At 33.8% G+C, this 17560-nt stretch overlaps 1 protein-coding gene across 7 annotated transcripts in view; it reads right to left on the bottom strand.

The window, feature by feature from the left end:
- DGKB (diacylglycerol kinase beta) overlaps window positions 1-17560 on the bottom strand; it is a 698162-nt gene that overhangs the window by 435646 nt on the left and 244956 nt on the right. For all 7 annotated transcript variants that reach the window (XM_033088916.1, XM_033088914.1, XM_033088918.1 and 4 more), the window contains 3 exons: window positions 16638-16726; window positions 16439-16555; window positions 6978-7076 (listed from right to left, as the gene is read on the bottom strand). In XM_033088916.1, coding sequence (XP_032944807.1) covers window positions 6978-7076; window positions 16439-16555; window positions 16638-16726 — 305 coding nt within the window. The remainder of the gene's footprint in view (window positions 1-6977; window positions 7077-16438; window positions 16556-16637; window positions 16727-17560) is intronic.

Raw genomic sequence — 17560 nt, 5'->3', positions numbered from 1 at the left:
ATCTTCACCTACTTTTTTGTTGCTGAAATATATATATGGAGCTCACTTTACATTTGACAGCTAAATCCCTATTTATTCTTCAAAGATTTAGCTCAGTAATCATATCTTCAAGAAAGTTTTCATTTACTCTTTAGTTATCCTCAGGATGAATGAAGCTTTTCTCATCTAGAGCCCCTGTAAGTTAATATTTATCACACCATAATGTGTAATCTGCTAGTCTGTCTTCACCAATAGAATCTAATTTACAAGAAATAACAGAACTGTTTAATTTGAATTTTTAGCTCCAGTAACTTTAAGAAAAAGACAATAAAAATAAGGAAGAAGATAAAAACCAGAAAGAATCTAGCACTACAAATATTACATATAAAATGATATACATTGATTATCAGTAATGATCTTCAAAATACTTTAAAGACATAACATAAGTTAGTATATAAACAGTTGATACTTATTTGTAATATAAACTCAAGTTTAAAGTAATCAACATTATGTCATCCCTCTATTTTAATTTATAAGCTTTACTAAGCTATATTGATATAAAAAATGACTAAATAATTACCTCCTTATTTAGAGAATAAAAACTTAGCTTTTAAATCGTAATATCCAAAAACTCATTTTACATATAGAGAAACTAAATCAATCATGGAGCTAAATGTAATAAAAATGATTTTTATGATAATCTACTTCATTTTACTGTTCAAACATAGAGTTCAAAATGTTGCTCTTCATGAAACATTCAAGTCTTCTTTTGTTCAGAGTACAAGAAGGAATTGAAGAAAAATCTGCTCTAAACTGAAGAATCATTATAAAAATATGTGGATTCTTAGAAACCCACTTTGACTGATCATAAAAAATAACAATAATAAAAAAACTTGGAAGGCATGTAAGACCATACCATAGTTCTATAGAAGCTAATCAAATTTAAAGCTTCCTCTGTGTAATTACTCTAAGAATCAAAGGGACTTTATCAAGCCTATACCATTAATTTCTGTGACGTAAGAAATTTACATACTATCAAAAATAATTTTAAAAGTACCAATATAGTGAAGGAAATTTTATGGATAGGATAGTAATAAAATTGTAGATTAGCATATAGAATTAAGTAATATATATACTAACATCAGAGTCAAATGTGGCATATATTTAACTCTATGCTTTCTAGGTATAGAAGATAAAACATGACAGTAATAAGACTCATAGGATCCAAAATATAACAATATAACAAACTATGATAAAATGAGCTGATAGGGATTTCTGTTATTAATAGTAATGAAAGTATCTCCAACATCATATCTTTCTTTCTTAAAATAGGAGGCTTCATGTGATTTTTAAAAATCTCCTTCAATGCAGGTTAATGACATAAATGGTGAGAACAAATTTAATTAAAGCAAATATGTAAGGGACTAAAACAACTTGGGCGAAATCTGTCTTGGGTTAGGGGTAAACTTTAGAACATAAAAGAGTGAGTGGACTGCATTCTCATCATGCTGTGTTCCATGTGAAATGATTACAAGTTTGCTGTTGTTTTTGTTTTGTTTTGTTTTGTTTTGTTTGCATTGTCAATTGTCACTGTGATTGAGATTGGACAGCAGAGATTCCTGGGTGCGATCTAAAACAAGAACCAAGAATTCGTTTTTTAATGAAGTCCATCTGTTTTGACAATAAGTTGGGAAGGGTATTGGCCTTTATAGAAATTAAGTTGTCTACCAAGAACTTAACTGAACACATTGGATTTACTTTGTATTTGTTTGGAGATGGGATGAGGGAAAGCCTTTAAGAAATCTACTTTTGTAAACAGTTCTGAATTTGCTTCAATATGGCAGTAAATGGACTGTGGTTGTAATAATTTTTGCTGGAAAACTTTTCAAAGAAAGGATTATAAGTAACTACACACATAAAAATGTCATGAAAACTCTTGATAAAATTCCTACAATACATAAATTTTAAGCAATGTAGTTTTTTTGATAGTATCCTCAAAATATGCTAGATGTCCATTGCAACCCCAGAAAACAGTGTTATATCTGATGTATGGAATCACTGATGATTACATTTTTATTTTAATTTCAAAGTAGTTGGTTTTAATTCATTTTTATGGCAACAGGCACTATCAAGAGAAATTGTCTGTGGAAGCCATTTGTAGTGCATGCTTATAAAAGCATGTCATCAATGAAACAAACATGCTTACCTTAATAATTTCCATAACAGGTGAGTACAAACCTATTGAAACAACTTAAAATTAATAACAAGTTTTGGGGAATGACTGGGAGGCTGAGAAAGGTGTTACAGACATTTTTTAAGTATATAAATATCATCTGAAAAGATGTTCTTCTGACTGTAGAAGACTGCTGCTATGGACTTTGATCTTGTAATATGTCATTAAGATGCCTCAACAAGGAATTAGGGATATATGCTGAAGCTTATATCACTCATTCAATAACCAATTCCTGACCACAGAGTCAAAGCAAAGCAAAGCCAAAGGAGAAAAAACAAAAAAAGCCAGCTCAATAAAACTAAATATCTTAAGTCTTCATTTTATATTTTCTCAAATAAGATAGATATGATATTCATGGTCATTATGCAATAACTGAGCCTCAACCTCACCTGTTTTTTTTTTAGAGGACATTAGCATGAGTAACCGGGACTTATAATGTTTTAAGAAGGAAATTGTTATTAAAGAATAAGGAACAAAACAACTTACATTATCCATGAGTACTAACAAATTTTTGTAAAAAAAAAAGGGTAAAAGGATATACACTTACTTATAGCAGTGATGTAGTGTGAATCATCCCTGGAATGTTAACGAGTATTCACAAATTGAAATGTCTCAGAACCCATCAGTAAGAGCAGATTAGGCAATTTTGTGGACAGAACAACTTCATTAATTTGTTTAAAATATAAGTATTTAAACAGTTAATGGGTTTAAAAGTCAATGTACTTATTCCATGATAAGACGGTAACCTTTAATTTCTATTTAGCAAGGTGGGGGAATTTTTTAAAGACAAATGATTTAGGCTGATCTAGTAACATATACGAAATCCCAGAGGCTTTAGAGAGCAAGTTTACTTAGAGAATTACAAGTAGTTCAAATTATTCTTGATATCTAGGTGGTAAGGTGATGTGTGAGGGACTAGGTAGTTTTATCTAGTTTTAGCCCTGTTTACCAGACTAGAGAGTTTGGAATTCAGATAAGGAATCACTGAAAATATTTTAAATATTTAAGCAGGATAACATTTTACTGTATTTTTGAATGTAGATCCAGGAAGCAGAATGGTGTATGCATGAAAAGGAGGCAATGTAGTAAGTATGCTACTAGGAAAATCCTGGGGAACAATTTGTAAGAGTGACATATAAGGTAGTCACAGTTGGGCCGAAGGAAAAAGAAAAGGACTAACAACTTTAGAATGTGCTGCCTAATGATTAATTAGATATGTAAGAAGAGGAAGCAACAATGATTCTTAGGTTTCTGGGTTGGGAAAGTTGTGGCATTAAGGTTTTTGTCACAGACATACAGACAAATGGGAAAGGACTCTTTTGGGATTTGGAGAAAGGGTGAACATGATGAGCTCAGTGCACAAGTTCTAGAGTGATATTTTCTTGGGTTCCTATCCCAAATTACTACTTCATAGCCAAGTGACACAGGAAAGTTACTTAACCTCTTTGTTTCTCAGTTTGCTCAGATGTAAAACTCAGTTATAATATTAACCTTACGATGTCACTGTGAGCATTAAATAAATTCACACAATCATTACTGACAATGGCATTCTCTTCATAACTTTAATTGCTACTTCATTCACTCTCATAATCTGACACCAATAACCTTGATCCCAACAATCTTTGATTCAACTGTAATCCGCAATGTATTGTCCCTAACATCCATTTACTGTATCTCACTCTTCATGTCCTTACTTCCCTCATCTCCAGGCTTAAATTCCATGGTCAATTCCTTATAATCACTCTTTTGCATACACTCTCAACTCCCTGGCTACTCTCTCATTTTATCATATTTGGCAAAACACAGTCTCATTAAAGCTGTCCTATGCCTATTCTACTCCTGGAGCTACAATGTAATGGGAGAAATATGACTGAATGTGACCAGAGAAATCTACGCCACCAATAAATTCGAAATTACTAACAAGTGACTTCTCATTACTCCCTGCTAATCAAATGGGATTCCTTGATCCATTAAGCTCCCAATTTCCTAGACTTGTGTTGAGGAGCAATGATGGAAAAATATATGACACTTCTATTTTTGCAGAGATATAGGGAGCTGGGTTCCTAGATGACTGTTGTGTACCTTCTTCCCAATCCTCAAACTTTTCATGTCTTACACCATTCTTGCTCTCATCAATGACCCAGCTCCCTGTATCTCTGCACAAATAGAAGTGTCATATATTTTTCCATCATTGCTCCTCAACACAAAAGTAGATTATCCATCTTAAAATGTAAGTCAAAATCCTCTAATGGCTTCCATTCAGAGTAAAAGCAATTGATCTTACAACGGACTAAGTTGCCCTATACAGTATGAAAATCTTCTGACATCCTTGACTTTCTCTTTTACTATTCTTCCCCTTGTTCGATCAGGCCCAGCCACTAATCTTTATCAGTTATGTCCTACCTCTGAGTCTTGTCTTGGTGACTTCTCTTCTGTGAAGTTCTGTCCCCAGATAACTACATGGGTGACCCCCTCACATTATTTAACTATCTCCTCAGTGAATGCTTTCTTGACCATCTCTTTTATAATACAGCCCCAGCATTTTTCTTTTTCTGCTTTAATTCTGTTCTTTACACTTAAAATACAAACAGTATTTTAATATAAATGGTACTACATAATTTATTACTTTTTTCTTTTTTTTTTTTTAATCTTTCACTCCACTGGAATGAAAGCTCTATGAAGATAAAGTTTGGATTTAGCTTTTTATTGTACCCACACCCCCATTTATAATACTATTTGGCACATACCTGACAATAAATACCTATTGAATGAATGAACGAATGAATGTTTAGCAAAGTAGCTGGGATAGTATATATTCTCAATAAATAAGAGTTATCATTATTGCATTAAATAATAATATACATTGGGCACATAAAACAACATGGGACTTCCAGATTGTAGCTTTATAGGTTTGATATTCGGAAGGGCAGTATGAACTGAAGATAAATTAACAGGGTAATGAAATCCACTAAATAAACAAGATCTCGTTGGCAAGAAGTTAAGGATAAAAAGTTATGAGGGCGGAGCACAGGAATCTACCAATGGGCTAACTGAAGTCATGAAAGCCAGGAAAGATGCTAAAAGGAAGTTTCTAGAGAAACAGAAGAAGGACAAGGAGAGTGCGGTATGATGGGCGTCAACTAAACGTAGAAATTCATGAAGGTGGTCAATAGTTCCTAATACTTCAGAGTAGACAGTACCAAGAAAATGATAAAATAGCAAATATTGAGATACATATGATGATTAAACCTGCAGTAATATTTAAGTATTGAAAATAAAGCTTCAAAAGTGTGTAAAAAAAGCAATGAAAGGGTTTGCAAGATTGTTAGAAGACAAGAATATTCACATCACACATGTTCTTTACCTTTGATTTTCTCAAAGGAAGAAAGGATAGGAGAAAAAAAAGAATCCATCTCCTGTTGGACTTTATGTGACAAGCAGCTGACCGAAGGGGGGCCGAAGAAGTTGTCTCCTGACTCACAGAATTGAGTAGAACTTACAAAGGCAGCTGGATGACAGGATGACATAATACATTTCTTCTCAGAGATAAAATTTGAGATCAAGAATGCATCTACACCAGTAAAATTACTGCACTTTTTCAAAAGAATGAAAACGTGAAAATTCCACAAGTTCTCTCTCTTTAAGAAAATACTATAAAAGTCTAAAAATAACACCAAAATTCATCTAAAATGTAAAGCATTTTTACATGGCTCTCATTAATTTTAATTACTCTTATTTACTACAAGATGTCTAATAAATTTTACATGAAGAAAGGACAGTTGAATTAGTTATTGCTATCCTCAGCAATGTGGGGTATTTTCTTTTGCTCTATATTTGCAGTTTCAGAAAATGAAGTTTTTAATAATTTTTAAATAAAGACATTTAAAATACAACCAGTATTTTACAGATAATTACAAAATGAATCATAAGTGGGTGCAAATTGAGTAATTTGATTAATTTCTAAGTTGACCTTTAGAAGAGTATTTGTCTAACATTTCTTAGTTGTATTTTTATTATATCAAACTGAAGTACCAGCCACTTAATTTCTGTGTTGTTTTCTAAAAAATGAGAACTGTACTATGGATATAAAATAGTTTGTTTTGCAAAATAACAGTTTCACTTTAGAAATAATTTGGATTTTTTGAAATGTAATATGAACATTATCTTTGAATATCTGCTTCTCTTTCTACCAAGTTTATTCTTTACTATTACCTTACTTCTGCATTTTTCACTTGTATAGTTAATGAATTAAGTAATTACTTTTATGTTAGTTCAATTTATTGTTCACTAATAAAAAATAAAATACTCCTAATGGCAGTGCATGACATTCTTCAAGGTATGTGTCCTCATTCTAGGTAACCTCTGACCTAGATGAGACCTCAACATTGAAAATATGTAATGTGCATCCCCAGCAGAATTGCCCATAAGAATAACTTCATTATTCTGGGAAGCCAGATCTATAAAACATATAAAATGTAGAAGTGTGCTGCCTATACAACTTCTGGTAAGTACAGCATGACTAAGTGATAAAACCTGAGTCAGCTTCAGTTAGAACATACCTTACTAAAACGTTTATTGTGTCACGAAGGAAAAAGGAAATATAGTGGGCAAAGGTGTCCTCTCCGAAGTAAAGAGGTATTTTATATCTATTTAATTCTGTCTTGATCAATGGACAATTCATTCTGGAAGCATTTAGTGGTAGAGTGTACCAGTTTAGTCACAGGAACCCCAAGTTATACCAGCATGATGAGAAAGGAAAACTCACCAGTACCACTGGACAAATTGCTGTGGGTGGTAAAATATGGTCTTTCAAAGGTCCGCAGTCACATTCAGGTTTTAGATGAGAAGCACATTTATTGTGCAGCTAAGAAAGGAGAAAGAGGACACCATCAAATTTTGCATGACAACAGCAAACATGGGGCAGATTATACTTCAAAGGAGAGAGAGAGCAAATACATTCAAAGTATGTTAAAAGAATTACAAGAACAAACAGGATCATAAAGAGATTCATATAACACTTGCCCTTATATATATATCTACCTTAAACTATTTAGCAAATTCTGTGAACCAACCCATATATTTTCTAATTCTTAGGAATGCTTATATTAAAAATTTACTTTAGGTTTTACATCAAAAAAGCCTGGTTTCTTTGACAAACACACATTATGGTTCATTACAGTCCTTCTTTGTCTAATTATTTGTTAGCATAATCTTGAAACCACTATGCTGTGCACTGTGGATGCTAATTTTTTTTTGACCCTCCTGTTTTCTCAAAGTCATTCCAAAGTGCACAGCTCAGTATGGGGCATAATTGATCCCATCATTAGTTTTAACATTGTAATTCAATATGTAAATGTAACCAGAGATTCATCTCAGTAGGAGCAGGATATAAATATAAGAAGATGATTACCATTATAAAAATGTACCTTTATATTGTATTTATCAGCTCTATGTTAAGTGAGTGTATAATCATATAATGTATTACTTACTTTTCTACGCATATGAACTTAAACCGATATTTTTTCAACCTTAGTCACAAGTTTAAATTAAGATATTATAACATAGTGCATTAAATAGTGATTTAAAAAAAATTGAGGTTGTATTTTTATTGGAATAATACAGATTTGCTAAAATAACAGTTGTTTGAAGGTATCTAGGGATTTCCTCCCTCCCAATCCATATCAATTCAATTGAAATATCATACTTCAGAAAAAATTATACATGTTACTAAAGTGACATGTCTTGTTCAAAACAAAAAAGGACCTGCATCATTTTTCAGTTTTGAACCAAAAGGCACTCTGTTTAAGTCACGGCTACATTAATTTTTCACAACAAATTTACCTTTGTAACAGTTAATTACTAACCACGTACAGGAGTCCAATGAGTGTTGACTTACTCTTGGCGATAGAACTCTATTTAAGGGGGTATTTCTGTTGTCCTTGAATCTAAAATATCTGTCAAGCTAACTCCCTGCCTTGTAGTTAAGTCTACTTGTATTGCAACTAATGCACATTAGGTCAGATTAGATGAAATAAAAGTACCTTTAACACATTCATCCATAATTAGCAGTTCTGCTTCTCAGTGCCCTGCAAACTTTGAAAGAAGTGGTTTAATGTAATCAATCACTGGTAATCTTTGTCAACCTGCCAGAGGTGTTGAAGATGAAGAAATAGTTGAAGCCAGAACTAAATAAATGGGCACTCTGAATGGCACATGCATAGTTTCTTCAAAATAAAATTAGTGACTGATTGAAATATATGAGATTAAATCAATTTTATTACAAGAAATCATAGCCTTGGAATATTAGATTTAGAGATAATGGACTACCAAGCGTTGTGGGTTGAACTGCGGTCCCCAAAAGATATGTTGAAGTCCTAACTCCTGGTGCCTATGAATACAACTTTATTTGTAAATAAGATCTTTGTAGATGTATTCAAGTTCAGGTGAACTTATACTGGATTGGTTGGAGCCCTTAATCCAATGACTGATGTCCTTATAAAGAAGAGAGGAATCTGGACATAGAGACACAGACATGGAGGGAAGAAGGCCATGGGACAGCAGAGGCAGAGGTTTGGTGATACAGCCGCAAGCCAAGGAATAGCAAGGACTGCGATCGACCACCAGAAACTACAAGAGAGAGGCACAGAAGAATTCTTCTCTCCAGCCTCAGAGGGAGCATGGTCCAGCTGCCATCATGATATCAGATTTCCAACCTCCCAAACAATGAGGATAAATTTCTGTTATTTACGCCACTCATTGTGTAATATTTTGCCATGGCAGTGCTAGGAAACAAACACACCGATAACTATGAAAACTGAACCAAAAGCAAAGACAGATTATGTGTCTGAAGGCTCTTCTGCACCATAGTGTCACAAAGAAAAAGCTTTTGCTTTCTGATCCTGCACAACCACTTTAAAATTGAGAATGTAGGCTCTAAGAAACCCCAACAAATAGCAAAATAGAAGATAAAAATTCTTGTGTGTGCAGAGTGAGAGTACTGAATTTTTAATCTTGACCGTAGTTTGTAAAGCCTCACATGTGACTCTGAAGGACAGAGTGGCAGGGCCCTCTAAATCTCTTTCCAGCACTAACCACAGATGTGCAGTCGGAGGGTCTCGGCCCCCTCCATGCGTCCATTCCATGAGTTCCTAACAATTTGCAACTGATATGACTAGCCTCTCTATATAGTTATTTGAGGGTTATCAGATGTAAGAAGAGATAGCAGAAATAAAATAAACTTCGTAACAGTTTTTTGGTATTTAGACTAGTTTCCCAGCCCAAAAGATAAAATAAAGGACTCAGGTAGAATGGCACAGTTGAAAGGCCAAAGAGAGTGTGTGTGTAAGGAGTAACTCTTCATACTGAGGTGTGAGGGTTTCAGAGTATAGGTGCTAGCAATTGCTGCCTCCCATGAAGTACTGATCTCTGTAGAGCTAAGTAAAACTAGCATGGAGTTTTCCAGTTTGACTGTTATGTGGCTCACATCCGTGAGTTTTTTCTAGGCAGTTGGGAGGTAGTCTTGTAGGAACGTCCTCATGTAGCAGGTTCTATAAGAAGGTTGGTAACCATATCATTATCAGTGAAACAGGTACACACATGCACGAAAGTCTACACTCCTACCAGGAAGTCTACATTGCTGAATAATGAGCAAGGATACCTTACACTTTGTTAAGACTAAAACTGGCAGCTGCTAAATATACCTGAGTGACCATCTACTCATGACATTATTTGTAAACAGAAGTGTCAAAGTTGAGGGCACCACGTTGGAGCTACTGATCATTCTACAAGCTGTGAATCAAATTTTTATAGCAATACTGATCTAGTTTATTCACCATATTGTTCAGAAATATAGTTGAAGACAAAATATAAAATATGAAAGGCAAGGAAAAATTAGTTCCCAGGACTATTTAACCAAGATGAAAAGTGAATAGTATTTTTTCTGTGAACTTAAAACTGTTCTAAAAAATAAAGTCTATTTTAAAAAAAGAGATCAAATATCAACAAAATAGAAACCATATAATAGAATTTAAAAGCCCTACCCCCCACAAAATACCTTAGGTTACTGGTAACGTTCTGTTTCTTGATGGGTGCTAGTTAACATGGAATGTTCATTAGTGCAAAACTCTTCCAACTATACCCTTAGGATAATTACACTTTTTTGAATGAATGTTATTTTTCAATACAATTTGAAAAAGGAAAAAAAATGCTTAAACTTCTCACCATGATATTATACAGACAAGCATATAAGAAAAAGACACATCTGAGTCCTTCTGGGTGTCAAAAACATGCTGAAGACCGATAATTGTCTTAAAGATAACCCAGATCCTAAATCAGCAAAAGCATAAACACAAAGGTCCTCATCAAGAATAGAAATAAACTAGAGCATTACAAATCCTCCCCTTTCAATAAAATTGCCAATGGAGCCCCAGAAAAAAAAGAACTATTATCTTTTTAAAAATGTTTTTATTTTTGTCCATGGTTCTCATAGCTAAGAGTAAGGCATAGAAATCCTGAGGTCATTATTTTATTATATGTACAGAAATTCCCATTCATGTTAAGTGACTCAATTCCGTATCTAGGAAATCCGTAAAGTATAAACCAGCTTTTCCTGGAAGTAAATTAAACAGTTGGAAATAATTTTATAATTTATGGAAATTTCAAATAGCACCTTATTTAGAGCCAGATCTATGTTTATTGAAGAAAGCTGTCTCAAGTTAGGAAGAAAAAGAAAGTGTGTGTGTGTGTGTGTGTGTGTGTGTGTGTGTGTGTGTGTGTGTGAGTGAGAGTGTGTGTGTGTGTGTGTGTGTGAGTGTGGGCGCGCGTGTATATTTATGGGATGGAGTTGAGAAAAGAGAGGTGGTGTTGTACTGATAAAGCAGTGGAAACTAAGAAGTCAAAAAAAAGGAAAAATAAAAAACAAATTTTCATAAGAATTTGGAGGAAAACAAGAGAAATAAGTCATTCTTCTAAAAAAACAAAACTAAGTGATTTAGAGGAACATTTGTTGGTTTATTTATACATTATTTTATCCCTAACATTTTGCAATTTCAGGGTGCTGCCTTAACACAGGTATTTGCTAAGGCATAATAAACCCTTCTATTGGAAAAGCACTGGAAATCCTTAAACCTATTGTTAGCAGCTTAATATTGTGATCAATGTAGTAGCCCTGCATGATACCAAAAGTAAATAATTCATAGCCATGATACAGGCTTTCTTTTGTATCACCCCCCTATCCTGGTAAATCCTGCCTGACCAGAGACAATTAACTACAACCAGGAGCAAATTACAACATGTTTTAAATAGAAAGCCAAGGAAATACACTCACAGAAGAAATAGACAGGTAAAAAACGGTGGGGTCTTGAGGATCAGGGGATGTAAGCAAGAGAAGAAATAGAAAATCAATGAGGACATTTAGCCCAGATGATTGAATTATTAAGCACAGGAAAATGAATGCCTAAAGGTTAGAAGATAGTTTTCACTATTCTTCCTTGGGATTTTCCTATTTTTATTTTTTAAATGGTTAGTTTTGCTAAAGAAGATAGAACTTAGTTCTAAGTGCCTATGTTGCTGGCTACAACATGGCAAAATAATATATCAAGAAGCCAAAGGTAAGAACTAGAAAACGGGTGTTAAAATGGGTTTATATCTTTAAGAATTTGTCTAAACTTGCTTGTGTATCAGATACATATTTGAATGCTACAGGCTTAAAAAAAACAGAATTTAACTCATTCACTTAAAATTTAATATTAACAGTAAAAAGAACAGTATCATCCGTTATTAAAGCGAACTTATTGAGGACCTCCTCTAAACTTAGCACTCATTCAAGAACGTTGAGGGGTTAGGAAAAAAATGTGTATATTGGACCAGAGATGGATCAAATTGTGATCTAGCAGTGAAGACCATGCTCGTATGCAGATGTACAACCACTGGAGAGCATTTCAATCTTTTTTTCGGGTGTGGATTAAAAGCACAGAAAGTATTCAGAAAAAGGAAATATTAGTGTCAAGAAAAATTTCAGGAAAGGTAAGGAACTTAATTTGGTTCTTGAGGTATAGTTAGAATTTAAGATGGGTGAATTCAAAGGAATTGAGTAAGAAAAATAACAGGTAGGGGGGAAGCATGGCCTTCCCAAGGGACTGCCAACAATTATACATAGCTACAGAGGGGCTGTGAATAGAAGGGAATATCATATGTGTCATGCGCCTTCGGAGTGGGTCTGATATTTCAATAACTGAAATGAGTTCAGGGTAAGAGGAATTGAGGGCTGCATATATTATCACAGAACTATTATAGTTGCTGAAGGTGACATATGATAACAAACTAGTACATTCAGAAGATGATTCTGGAGGTGGTTTGCAGCCTGTATTATAGGAAAAGTACCTTCTGTTAGAGAGATAAGCCAAGCGATTCTGATCTAATCTAGTTAAGAGGTGCTAAGAGCTTGCACTTGGGCTGTGAAAGATGGAGACAAAAAACTCAAATCTGAGAGAGATATTTTAAGGAGGTAATTTCAAGGCTCAGTGATAGGTTGTCTAAGATAAAGGTGAAAGACAAGAATAAAACAAATTGTCTTCTAACTCTATTTCCAATGACTACAAACATGATGATACCATGTCTGACTGAAAAGAGTTGGAATACTTTCCGTTTGTGAATATAAATATTCAGTTTAGTCTAGGATTTAGTGAGAGTCAGGTACACATTGTTCTCGATGCTGGTAGAACATACAGGTACAATTGTGACTTCAACTGGGCAACTACAGAATCTTCCAGAGGTGAGAGACAAATGGTGTGAGTGATATTCACGCGGTTAGCTTTTGAGAGCCTGGGGTTGGCTTTCATTCCACCCCATGATACTTCACCTAGTTTTCATTATGATAATAATGATCAATTACTGAGTACTCCTTATGTATGATGTCCTGCCCTAAATACATTGTACATACTTTTACTCATTTAATTCTGTAACAATCCTACAATATAGATATCATTAACTCTATTTTACAAATTAGGAAACTGCCCAAAACCTTTACATACCTGGCCCAATATTGCACAATGATTATTTTAGTTATTGGACAGAGACCATCTTCAGAATCTGGTCAGTCTGACTTATAAGACTCAAACCATTTCCAACAGTAGTATCTAAAAGGAAGTAATGGCATTTGGAAAACGCTGAAATGAAGTCAAGTCTCATTCTCTTTGTTTCTCTCCACAATCTACTACTCTCAGACTTTATTCAGACAGGCTTTCCTAAAGCTGCACATTGATGGTGCCATAATCCATCACTTTCACAACTTCTGCTAGATCTTTGCTATGTTAACAGCACTTTCTGGGAAGCATAAGTACATAACAAAATAGATTCAGTGTGTTTAAAGGCAATCAGTAGTAGTAGGTAAGCGTCAGTGAAGAGCAAATAAACCTTACATTAAAATCATCATACAATGGTTACATAAGAAACTGGATTACAATAAATGTTCTGAGGTAAATTATTCTGTTTAACCCAGACACAAAATTAATAAGTTAGTTTTATTAATAGTCCTTATAATTGCTTAAAAAAAAAAACCCTCAAAGTGTACCGAGGCTAAAGTTCCTTTTAAGAAGGCTATATATTTTTCCGAATATATGCGGACTTTTTTTTTTTTTTTTAATTGTAGAAGTCCTGTTTCATTAACTGAATACCCATGGGACCCCTGGAAACCATAGTTTACAGCAAATGAGGGTGAAGTGGCCTGAAGCCTCAGGACTTGGGTCAGCTTACTAAGAGGGCAGCCATTTATTATTTTTTTTCTGACTCCACCTTAAACCTCAGAGCTCCCTGGCTGGCCTTGTTGCCTGAGTAGGACTTGGGGATTTAAAGACACTTATAGTTTAAATTGTACACCACTGTAGTAAACAAATAGAACCATCTTCATGGACACATAGTTCTTTAGTTAAGAATAAGATGTTAGGGCATGTTGTCTGAACTGATTTGGACGTAAAATACTTAGATTTTAAGAAGTATAGTTTATTCTGAGGTAACCACCTCTTTCTTTCCTTTTTTTTTTTTTTTTTGAATTTCCCATTCTATTTATTTAATAGAATTTTCTGCTTCCATATTAGTTCACAGCATGCTAATCACTGTAATTTAATAAAACATTTAAATACTAGGGCTATTCCCTTTATAACACCCTCTTTCTTATAAAAAGGAAGAGACTAATTTCTTACAAAGCTAGAGCCACGATCAAGATCAAATATAAATGTAAGTGGTAAGTGGTTGGGCTAGAAGTGTAGATTTTTGGAATCACAGATTAGAGGGATTGATAAAACAAAAGAAATAAAATGAGGACAACAAGATGGAATATAAAACAAGAAAAGAATTGCAAGGTGCCTTGACTACCTATAAGACCACTAGCAATGATAACTTTGAAGAGAGTGATTCCCATAGAATGCAGATGTAAAAGACATACTTCATAAAGATTAAATGGTGAAAGGAAGTAAGAAGTAAATAAAGAAAATTCTGAAAGCTCTAAAAGCTTTTATATTAGGAGAGGTAGCATATTTTTAGAGTGTTCAAGGTGAGCACGTATTTAAAATATTGATTTTCTTTTTAAGAAATAAAGAAAAATAATAAACCCTAAGACATCACATTTGAAATTTAAGACTAGGAAAATAACTTGAAATACAAAGAAAATTTCTAATATCCTCTAATTTCAGTTTATATTAAAGATATAACTAGTAAATGAAACCCTCTACGCAGAAAATAAGGAACAGACTCCTATAAGATCTGAAATAAAAACTACATATTATTATACATGCTTAGCAAACAAATTAAATAACCACAACTATTTAATGGCACGAATTTAAAAAATAAAATAAAATAGTTGTGGTTTTCTTAAAACTGAGAACTCAATATGTTTGAGTAATTCATATTTGTAATTTAAATCATTGTTAGATAGCTCAAAAAATGATAATAAATAAACACTTCAAAAAATAAAACTGTCTTTCATAATTAAGAAAATTTCTAATGTAAATATAATTTAACTGAGTAATAGCTGAAAATGATTGAAGAAAATGTGTTCATTTAAATAAGGTATTTAATTTTATATTTGAAATGCAAGGCACAGTTGTTTTTTCTCATTATCTTGGGTGTACGTGTGTGTTTGAGAAAAAAACATTTAAATGGTGAGGGAGGTTTGGGGAGCATGACAGAAGAACTTAATTCCTTAACTGAAACATTGATCCCTACTATTTTATTCCCACAAAAGCAAGAATAATTTGTTCTATAACAAGAGGATTCAAACATTAACTGGAAAAACAAAATCAATTGAGAAAATACACAAAATCTCAGTCCCATGAATGTTTTTTTTTTTTGTTTAGCAAACAAGTTAAATCAAATCAAATTAAATAAAAAAGGGTTATTCTTAAATATGAACATTCTAATTAATCTCCAGAAATTAAATATGAAACACAAAAAGTACCATCTAACAAGCGAACTTATTCCAGAAGTGGGGTATATAACCATCATGCAAACCAGGTAAAGTCCTCAAGTTTCCCAGGAAACAAGATTTACCTCTTCTTTCTCAATTGTCAATATGGTGAATGAGTTTACTTCTATCTCTTCTCCTTCAGTTTATGATTTAATTGAAGGAACAAGGCAACAAAATGCTGTGAGACGGGTAAAGTGAATTAGAAGCATCAAGAACTAAAATGTGAAAAAACTTGCATCTCTACCTAGCCATGTGGTCAAAGACAATTTGCTTAGCTTTCTTTGATCTTAATACCTTCACTACATAATTAAATCTTTGGATCATATTGTTCTTTCTTCTGCCCTGTAATTAAAATACACTAGCAATATATAAAACAGAAAACTACCAAAATGGGGCTGTGGAGTAGATGAAGATCTGAGCTCTACCCAGTCAGAATCTCACATTCATTGCTCACCCCTTGCCATGGCTCCTGATTACATTCCTGGCAAACTCCTAGGGCTCCAGGAAGCATGGTTTGCAAACTGTAGGAAAGTATCATCTCTGAGGTTGTCACTAGCTCAAAAATTCTGGATTCTATGAGGAAAAAAATCTGACTTCGACCCTTATCCCTTTTGGAGCCAGATAAAATAAGAAATGTTTCTGGTTTTATGCTGACTTAGACTGATTTTCAGGATGATCTTTGAGGGTAGGACTCTCAGAAAGTACGAGATATGCAGTCTTCAGGGTGAGTGAATACGAGAGAACATATGTTTTCCAATGTTACTCACTGTGATCTGACACCAAACACAATGCAGTCCTGTCAGGCCCTGGTAACACTTAACGGTTTTGTGGCACTTATCACACTTGGTTGGGCAGTTGCCTTCAACCCAGTAATGGTGCATGACCTAGAACAGAAGGAGAGTATTGGGGTAAGAGGAGGCATCCATAAACACCACCCTCAGGAAGCCGGCACTGTCAGACACTTACATCAGTGTTCTTCTTGGACTTCACATAGGTCTTGATGCAAGAAGGAGGTGCCCTGGCCACACAGCGCTCATGGACTGTGTACTTGCAAACTGTAAGGAAACACAAATTCAGAACTCACTCATCCTGGTCCTGATTGCAATTTTATAGGGAAAGAATAACATTAACAGAACCTCATTTCATAGCCACTGCTCCCTAATCAATCCAATCAGCCACATCAAGGAAAAGCCCAAGCTGACTGTTTTTACCATAGAAAACAAAAGGCCAATTAGTACAGGAAATATCATGCATGTAAAAAACCAAGACTCGTCTATCATGGCATAGCAGGAAATGCTTAATTAAATCAGACCTCCCTCAAATTTTTCACAATAATTTCCAGATGACAAAAATATTAAAGACAAATTGATGACTGCCAAATGGGTTGGTGTCATTTGCTAGAAGAAAGACATCTATATTTTACGAAGTATAGGCATGAGAGCAGCTGGAGGGCATGGTAATAAAAGCCCATGAGTTTATGTTATTTTGTCTATTGATTTATCTAAACCATAAATGGTTGATTAGTCTATTTCCAGAGAATAGATTTCATCATACATGCCAGGCCTGTAGTAACAGTTCATCCCTCATCTGCCATCATGGAACTATTTGCCCAAAAAGAACAACTTTTGCTAGAAAACATATGATATAAATACATATACAATTTTTTTTATGAGTATATACAAATATGTATCAATACATATAGGTACATATATAGATATACGTAAATTGTGATCTAAAACCAAGACGTATATTTTATTGGTATCGTCAAATTATTTCATGGCTTGATTCTGAATACCAGTTAGGGTCATATACAGATGTTCTTTCAATAAAACACTGGTTCAAAATTAAGAGTTCTAAGTGCATAAATACATAGAATAAAAATTAAATTA

This window comes from Rhinolophus ferrumequinum, chromosome 20 (assembly GCF_004115265.2).
Source record: "Rhinolophus ferrumequinum isolate MPI-CBG mRhiFer1 chromosome 20, mRhiFer1_v1.p, whole genome shotgun sequence".
Lineage (NCBI taxonomy): Eukaryota > Metazoa > Chordata > Mammalia > Chiroptera > Rhinolophidae > Rhinolophus > Rhinolophus ferrumequinum.
Note: the sequence above shows the minus strand (reverse complement) of the source record. Positions and strands in the feature narration are given on the sequence as shown.